At 41.1% G+C, this 9,242-nt stretch overlaps 1 protein-coding gene across 1 annotated transcript; it reads right to left on the bottom strand.

The window, feature by feature from the left end:
* Positions 1-112: 112 nt before the first annotated feature.
* On the bottom strand, positions 113-3,718 carry LOC105912268 (phospholipase A and acyltransferase 3-like). Its single transcript, XM_012841215.3, has 5 exons — positions 3,593-3,718; positions 2,741-2,826; positions 2,516-2,624; positions 1,259-1,527; positions 113-1,077 (listed from the first exon to the last, which is right to left on the bottom strand). Exons 2-5 carry the CDS (start codon positions 2,753-2,755, stop codon positions 955-957), a joined length of 516 nt encoding a protein of 171 aa, XP_012696669.1. The 5' UTR covers positions 2,756-2,826; positions 3,593-3,718; the 3' UTR covers positions 113-954.
* Between the last annotated feature and the right edge of the window lie 5,524 nt (positions 3,719-9,242).

The raw sequence follows: 9,242 nt of genomic DNA, 5'->3' as shown, positions 1-9,242 counted from the left end.
AGTCACTTTAGCTCTTGTCTCAATACTAAAACTCAAGGAGATAATAGTTGTATCAAATCTCAAAAGATAGAGGAATTGAGCCATATGCTTAATGACTGAAAACTGAGACTTATGGGAAGTAATGTTTTACAGGGAAATCTTGTTTTCGCACAAACATTCTGTATTAACTATTTTTCGTACCTACAAGGGAGCACTATAACAGAGAAGTGAAAACAGAACATGTGCTTAAAAGGTATCTGGTGACATTGAGTATGTACATCAGATATTAAACTCGTCTGCACTCGAGCTTGATCTCAAAATTCACTTAAAAGTGGGACCTAAATGGTTGTGTTTGTTCTGCTGGGCTTTACAAAGTATTGTTTCAATACACATGGGGTTTCAATACACATGGGTTCTAAGTTGCGTTTGTGTTACGACTGGTTAACATTACACAGGCATATATGTCACACACATTTGTTATTCCATATACATTTCCAACGGCTATTGTTAACACATAGTAATGACAAAACACACTTTTTGAAAAGTCATTGAAATGCTATGAACTGCATTGAAAGGCTGACATATATTTATTTAAATACACCAGAATGGATCAGACACAATCATTTTGGCACTGAAGTGTGCAATAGTGCAAATAATACACACCCCTTTTAAAGGCTGTGGGTAGGAACGTCTTCACTCTCCAAACAATAGTAATGCTTGTGCACTTTTGAGCTTAGTGCTGAAACCTAAAGAAATCAGTCAGCTATTATTTACACTTTGCTGGCAAGCACCCTAAATGGTTCACTGCACTATGGTTGTACCTACACTCAAAGGTGTTTCATTTACAAAACCTTTAGTTTCCTTTATTCTGCTAAATCTTTTATCCTGTTATATTTCAGTAGTTGATTTGTAATTCAGTAGTTAATGTGCTGGCAGTGGTGTGCTTCCCCTTGAAGGGAGCTGTAGTTCTTCTGTTTAGTTCTCTCTTTTCTTCTCCTTGCGTCCACTTCCAAAGATGGCTGCCGCTGCAGCAAGAACACCCACTCCGATCATTGTGGCCACCCCCACCCCCACGCCAACCTCAACCGCATGGTGCACCTGCGTATTGACAAAGTCAGACAATACATTAGGATTAGACCAATTAGATAATAATACAATATTAAAGCTTAAACTTAACCAGGACCAATAAGCATCACCAGGCAAAATGGCCTCCTTTTATCAAATGACTATTCTTCACCTCGCAGACAAAAGCCCACTCGCTTCCTGCTCCATGTCTCACCTGGCGTGACTCTGCCTTGCCGTATCTCAGCTCTGTGGCAAAGTGCTCACAGTTCCCCTGGAACACGCTGAATGGCACCTCCTGACCCTCCTGTCTCTGGGCCTCTCGCTGGATCACATGGGCAGGCCGGGGCTCGTACTTATCGTCCAGGAGATTGTTGATGCGGTACTGGTTTGTTCCCACAACATCCCACAATTCCGTCTTCTTTATGAAAGCCCTGTCAGACAGCATTGACATCATGCTGTAGGCTCCCCCTCCTGCCTGTTCATCTGGAGAGGAGTGAGGTAGCAATCTCTACAGTCAATCTCTTACACTGAATGGTAATACAAATGTGATGCCACCTGTTGTGTGCTTCTAGTGACAAGTGAGATGTGTAGTAATAAATACTACATGGTATGATTATTCAAAATCACATCATACCCAGAATGGACCTCTGAAGGAAGGGTTGATAAACTCATTGTTTTATTTCTCAGGTGGAGGGGAGAAGAGTCTCCTAGCTGTCCCCATAAAATGTAATCATCTATCTGGGTTATGTTTTATCTATACTGTTTAAAAATATAAATGCAACATGGACCAATCTCAAAGATTTAACTGGGGAACAGCTTATATTGAAAATCAGTCAAAGCATTGAGTAAAGTGTGGATACTGCATGACAGATATAGGTTTGTGCACACTCACAGCACATTGGACCAAAGATGTACATATGTATTTATATTTTACAGTGTATTTATTTCTGTTTATTCATTTAGCAGATGATTTCATCCAAAGTAACGCAGAAGTTTTCCGGATTATTATCGACGCATATAGCTGTTGAAAAGAAAAGCTTGACCACAGGTGCTATAAGTATACCTGTCCCTTACATTTATAACAGCTGGATTAGTGTTGAAGGGATGTTTTATACTGGCCAATATCCAGCATGGTTTGTGCAGTAAGAGGTAATTTACATGTAGTCATTTAGCAGACGCTTTTGTCCAAACCGACGTACAAGGGAGAGAACAGTCAAGCTAAGAGCAATAAAAACCTGGTGTAACAATAAATACTACTTTACATAAGAAATAGAAAAATGACATAGAAAGAAAAAGAAGTGCAGGAATGTAACTGCTGAAGTGCAAGTTAAGCACTAGTCAAGTAAATACAATCTATTTAATCTAACAGACCTATCATTTCTACCAGTTAGGCAGTTCTGGAACTTGTTCTATTAATTAACACAGAAATAACTGTGACTTAGACGGTAAGAGTGCACTGATCGTAACTCACTGGACGGTGCCACATGAATGACGTGTCCATCCCCGATGTATACAGCCCAGTGCTGGTAAGTTCCTCTGAAGATCTCTATCAGGTCCCCAATCTCAGGTTTCTCATCAAACTAGGAAATACACACAGGCAAACATCACTTCAGCGAAAACATAATTGAACACAAATGCTGATGCACAAAACACATGCTTCACAAAACATAACCTTCCAGACATATTCACACTTTACCAGAGTGGGTGCCATGGTGACCCAGGTCAACACCAGTGAGGATCTCGGCTGGATGGCACACGGTAACGAGTGGGTTTTCCGTTCTCCTGTATACAATAAATAAATGGTGACATGAAAAAAAAAAGGAATGGAAGGATTATTCTTATTTCTTGAAAAGGATACAGATGTTCGTCTGCCAAAGTACCAAGAAAGCTGAAGCAGTAAAGGTTAGGGGAGCTTTTTCTCACTAAGGATGTTCAAGGAGCATTAGGCATCATTGTGCTATTAGGCGAAAACATAACGACTGGGATTTTCCAATAGTCTGATTGAATGAAACAGTAAAAGTACAATTCTACAAATGTTTTCCCCAACCTTCTACAGGCACATCAGCAGCATCTGAAATTTGCATACACTTTTCAGTTGTCAATCAATCCAAAGCGAGTCTCTGAAATAAATCAATCTGTTTGGTTGAGAGCACTGGCTCAGTGGATACCTCAACATAAAAAAGCAAACAGGCCTCTATCTTTATAGTTCTTACTGATTCTATCATAAGAGCACAGTTTATGTGGTAAACTGGGGAAATTAAAATTGTTTTCTGGAAAGGTAGTTTCATGACATAAGAACAGCGAAATCAACAGTATAAAAACATCTGAGCGAGTTTGCTAGCTAATTTATGCTAGTCCTAAAAGACTTCCATAGCACAACATAGCATAGTTGGCGTGAACGCTGTTTTTTTCACGCGTTTCACTTATAGGCATTAATGTGTCGTCGTTCACTCAGTTTGGGACAACATTGCAGTATGCCTCATTGTAACGTTGTCCTTCAAATCCCCAAGAAGCTATCTACTGTTCAGTATTTATATTTCACGGTTACCTTGGTAAAGTAAGTTACTTTGTCGCCACAAATTCGCTGGGACCAAAGAACGCTGTCAATAGTCCATGAGCAGTGACGCGCCACGTCTCTTCTTGTTGGGGCGGAAGGGAAAGTAGGTTAAATGACGCACGCAAGTGACTTGACAGAGCAACATCTTAGAGTGGTAGTACCATTTCTACAACGACAGAGGGCGAGAAAGATCGCATTTTATTTCGTTTCAATTCTGGTATTAGGTAGCCTATTATTCGAAGAATTGGCTCGCATTATCTATAGCGCAATGACATTATGGTTTGGTCATAGACCTCTGTCATTTCCTCAATTCACATTTAGTGGTGGGGGCTTTCCTTCACCCATATTTCTATTGCAGAATCTCTCTGAGATAGTTTGGACATGAGTAGGCCGACACCTCTGCACTATCATCAGCTGTTGTAATTGTGTGGTAATTGAACATGAGTTCATTATAACAAATGTATTACCTTGTGTGACCACTAGAGGGAGCTACCTGTGTGGAGAGTGTGCTGCTAGCTAATACAGGAGGTATCTACGTGTTAACATCATTACAGCTACCGAGCTGATAAGAACAACATGTTGTCCTGTGTCATTCTTTTAAAAAGCACACTTTATCTCCACTCCTCAGCCTGTAGGAGTGCAACACAAGCAGCATGACCGTCTCACCATAAACCATAAAATCAAAGGGCACAATTGGAAGTTATGGGCCACCGTTAACCTAGTTAGTAGTTACATAGCCTGCAGAACTACTACAGTGGTTGTCTGTGTTAATATTACAAAGTTTGAAAACTACAGAACTTGACACAGAATCTTTTTATTTTGACTGACCTAATACAGAAGTCAGTTAATAGCATTTCATGTCTTTTCAATGGATATTACAATAAGCCCAAGCTTGATGTGTGCATTCATGATGCTATTAATGTACTTGTATAGGGGTTGACTGAGTTATGATGAGTTGGCCATTTCAAAGTGAACTGAAAAAAGATTTCTTGGTAAACCTAAGCTGACCATGCTGAGAAGTTGCTAAACAGCACCAAAGTGCAGAGACTTACAGCAACAAGCTTTGTGTCCTGATTGACTATGATCTGGAGAGGAGAAGAGCAGAGAAACCTTTGAACTAAGAAACTCTTGTATCATGTATAGGGCCTTATGTTCACATCAACTCAAACTTACTTCAGAGATAAAGGAAGGCGGCCAAGATTGTGCATGCACTCAATGATCTTTCACATGATTTACTGTTTGACGAGCTGGAGAAAGGCTAACCTCATTACATTGAAACCATCACAGTCTACAAACAGACACCCAAAACTCCTGCTGGGCTGGAGCAGCCTGGTCTCAATCAGCTGTCGTACATATGTATACGAAAATTGTGAACATACAAATTCGTAACAATACTTACGAAATAAAGTGACATTTTGAACATTCAAATTCGTGGTGATACATACTAAATAAATACGGACTGGCTGTTCCATGCAGGATACCTTTATAGGATCGATTTTATAGAAGAAGTTGGAAAGAATTCGATATCCTAATTGTTTGAACTACAAAGTAGACCTAGCCTAGGAAACTATTCACGATTACATCCAATAGCACCCTAGATAGCACGTCGAAACGTGTATATCTGTAGTGATTACAGACTACAAAATAGGATAGGCTAATAACCTTAGAATATATTGCTATAGCTTTCCTGGCATAAATACCGCAACCTGCTGATTAATGCGAATGCATATCGCAACTGTAGTAAATGCTTGTCACCATTGAACATCAGCCTTATCTAAATTACATACTATTTCAACTGATAACTTTATCTCCACGTTAAGTTGGCCTCCCCTGTTTCTGTTAACTGTGGCTTTTTCATTTAACAAACGCACACATCTAACGTTGCATTTTTTTATCTGCAAGGTATGCAAATATAAATATATAAATACAAATACGGCAAGGAATAGGGTAATCGTTGAATTTACATAAAGGAGTCAGAGGGTGGCGTTGTCTGTGCAAGAAGACGTGCCATATCCTATGAAGAAGTTGGAAAAAATATATCCTAATAGTTTGAACCAGTTTTGTTACTCCATCTAACAGCACCCCAGATAGCACGTTGAAACGTGTAAATCCGTAATGATTACAGACTACAAAATAGGATAAGCTAATTGTAATGTTTAGTACTGATAGAATCAGGACTTGTATTATGAAATGTCTGGCAACCGGAAACCAGTAGAATGTACCATGCACGGCATGAAGAATAAAGCACTCAAGATCTCCCAGACATTGTGTATACCTGGTGATAATTTATAGAACAAGTACATGGGAAATGAAGTCAATGGAAACTCAATGGGAAATGAAGTCGATGGAAACAGCTCTGACGTACTTAAGTATGAAGTTGTAGTGCAGGTATTATGTTTCATTAAATGTTAATTATCCACTGTTAAAATGAACACATTCTTCAAGTCTATTATTATTATTATTTTTATTTAGTAAGAAGGTAACAGAAATTATGAAAGGGTACCAGGAATTACAATTACATTAAAGCTGCTATTTCAATGAGAGGCAGACGACTGAGTGCGATGAGCTCAAGTGTATTTCAATCTTGCAGAAATGCAATATTTGTGCCAAAAATCAGTGCACCTACTTCTTTTTACTACAATTCTCCTATTCAGAGACCCCTTCATGATTACTTTGCCATCTGCGGCAGGGCGTGACATGGCCCTGACTGCTTGCCTGACAACACAGCACACTCAGGGTCACAGGCTTGACCCCACTAGGCCCTGACTGTCTGCCTGACTACCCAGCACACTCTGGGCCTCAGCAGTGACCTCCCTTAGGCCCTGACTGCCTGCCAGGCTACCCAGCTCACTCAGGGTCACAGGCATGACCCCACTAGGCTCAGTAAGACCTTTCTACCTAGCCTTACTTGACACTTGTTTTTGCACACAGGACTCTCTGCCTGACCTTTCGTGACACTTGTTTTGCAAGGCTGCTCCATGTTCACCACATCACAACCATTGTACAAGTATTTTTCTACATCCACCTTTCCTGAAACAGCTGAAACAATAAGTCAGATATTATTCTATTCTTGCATCACACGTCTGTTACAATGTCGTTATGCTGTGTCTGTTATGTCACGTTGTATTTTAGAATAGTTAGAACAGTAGAATAGTTATATTTGGTTCTATCAGTCCCCCATATGAGCATTACTATGCTCACACATGAATTACCATGTGGAGGGTATTTCTGCCATGTATGTTAATGTTCTGGGTGGGCAGTCTCTACCATGTCAAGAAGTGCTGAATCAGGAACAGTGATCTTCCAAGGATGTGGCTGGCTTTGTATCCCTTTTGGCCATTTGATTATCAATAGTTAATCAATGTGTATCTCTTGACAGGCGAGATGTGGTCCCCTTTTCCCCAGATAGCCTCCTTCCTGCTATCACCCTTTGTCCTCTGTTCTCACCCCCACCCCACACAACAGCTAAAAGGACTTACAGGACCAGGTTGGAGTCCAGCTACCATGCCTCTGAGCCCAGGCGCATGTGGAGTGGACTAAGATCATCATCACAGACTACAAAGGGAGGGGTTGCAGTGAGACCCAGTCCCCTGTCCTACTACCTGACGAGCTGAACGCCTTCTACGCTCGCTTTGTAAAGGACAGTGACCCCCCTGCATTGGAGTTACCTGATGGCCTAGCCAGTGATGTGCCTCTAGCCGAGCATTGCCGGCATTGCTTCAAAAAGACCAACCCTCACAAGGCACCTGGCCCAGATGACATTTCAGGTAGGGCCCTCAGGGGTTGTGCCGACCAGCTAGCAGGGGTCTTCAGTGGCATCTTCAACCTCCTCCTCAGCCTGTCTATACTTCCCACCTGCTTCAAGAGGACCACCATCGTCCCTGTGCCTAAGAACGCTAAGGTCACCTGCATGAGTGACTATCGCCCGGTAGCACTGACCCCTGTCATCATGAAGTGCTTTGAGCGGCTAGTCAAATCATTAATTTGCTCCTTACTGCCCCCCACCCTGGACCCTATGCATTTTGCATACCGGTCCAACAGGTCTACAGACGATGCCATCGCCCATTGCTCAACTATTGTGGGCCTCATCATTGAGAGTGACTGTTTGGTGAAAATGTACTCAAGTTACCTCAGGCAGGGACGGTCTTTCCTACAGGCGGTATAGGCGGTCGCCTACTCAGAGGGGGGCGCAAAAAACTGAATTGTGTTTTTTTTTTGCTGGCCAGAGTTTTTTTTTGCGCCCCCTTCTATATCTCCAGCCAATATTTTGACATTAAAAAAATAAATCTAACGTTTGGGTAAAATGAGCCAAAAATCGAAAACGGAAGGGGTACGTACCTCCTTGGTGTTATCAGAACATGCTAGCACAGTGAGGCGTTTGGTTAGAGTGTGTGTGTGTGTTCAAGAAACTTTGAAGAACAAAATAATCAATAGGCAAAAGCCATCCGGGACGCAATTTAAGAAGAAAAGAAAAAGAAGAGAAACGTGCCAAGGAGAAAGGTAAATCCTTAAATCCTGTTCTTAGCCTAGAATTAATTCCAGATAAGAAAACGTTCATGAATGCGTGAATTGCCCCGGGCACTTTAGTGGAGTTAAGAAGAAAAGATGTACCTTATCATTGAAAGTTTTCCTACTCCCTGTCACATAGTTCTTTAAGGATTTTACAGAGGCCGGTATATCAAAAATGATATGTCCATTTATTCTACATTATACAAAAAAGACATGATTAAAATAGGGCGCACATATAAAGCCAATAGCCAGTACAACAACAATATCTTACTCGTTGCATAGCACACCCATTAAGGAAGACTTGCCAACAAGTGAGGAATACTGGTAAAAATCCAAATGTTGTATTGTTAACTTTAGCGAATGGATTGTATGTAATCTTGCTAGTTAGCTAACGCTAGCTAGCCAGTGACGTGTGACGTTCTTGTTATTGCCATTCAGTCAAAACATCAGGCTATCTTTAGCAAAACATAGCGCAAGTTCAGCTGTACCGCAATTTGCGTAATTTTCGATGTGTCATGACATTGAAATTTGAGTAATTATAACAACGTTAGTTTTGGTGTAGAGAGCTAGCCAGTTTAATTAGACATGATTCAACTAATCAAGCGCTATGCATCTTGGAATGAAAAAAGTATGTCAGGCTGTCCAAATACACCAAAATGCGTAATAACTACATAATTGCTCATTTTGTTCACCCTGAGGTAGATTGATGGCTTAAAATGAGTGAATAATATGTGCCACAAGTGACCCAGACCTTCTAAGATTGTTGTTTGCCAGCCATCAACAGAACAGAAGACTAAAAAAACATTATTTGCAGCTGATTGGGAAGATGAGCGAGTGAATGTGACATGTGTGTGTGTGCGTTGAACAGGGGGGCGTGGCCGGAGCGGAGTTCAGCACAGACGTGACATTTTCTCAGTGATTTTGTTCTTGAATTAATGTTTGCTCATCGTTGCAATCGTTGTTGTGTTCATTTGAAAGAAATGCAGCCTTACAGTCTGTAAGTTGCAATGCCGTTTTAGCGGGAAATTGGTTGGAAAAATCAAAGTTTTGTTTTTTTTCGGGGTGGGGGCGCCAGGAGTCAAGCTTGCCTAGAGAGCCAAATGTGCTAGGGCCGGCCCTGACCTCAGGACTC

The sequence above is a fragment of the Clupea harengus genome, chromosome 20, assembly GCF_900700415.2.
Source record: "Clupea harengus chromosome 20, Ch_v2.0.2, whole genome shotgun sequence".
In the NCBI taxonomy this organism is placed as follows: domain Eukaryota; kingdom Metazoa; phylum Chordata; class Actinopteri; order Clupeiformes; family Clupeidae; genus Clupea; species Clupea harengus.
The sequence above is the reverse complement of the archived record's forward strand: the minus strand, read 5'-3'. Positions and strand labels throughout refer to the sequence as shown.

What these genes read in the sequence shown, in the direction of transcription:
- LOC105912268 (XM_012841215.3), bottom strand. An exon ending in CATTCATGTGGCACCGTCCA is followed by an intron (nt 1,528 to 2,515) that starts GTGAGTTACGAT and finishes ACTCCTCTCCAG; the next exon opens with ATGAACAGGCAGGAGGGGGA. An exon ending in GCAAGGCAGAGTCACGCCAG is followed by an intron (nt 1,078 to 1,258) that starts GTGAGACATGGA and finishes GTCAATACGCAG; the next exon opens with GTGCACCATGCGGTTGAGGT.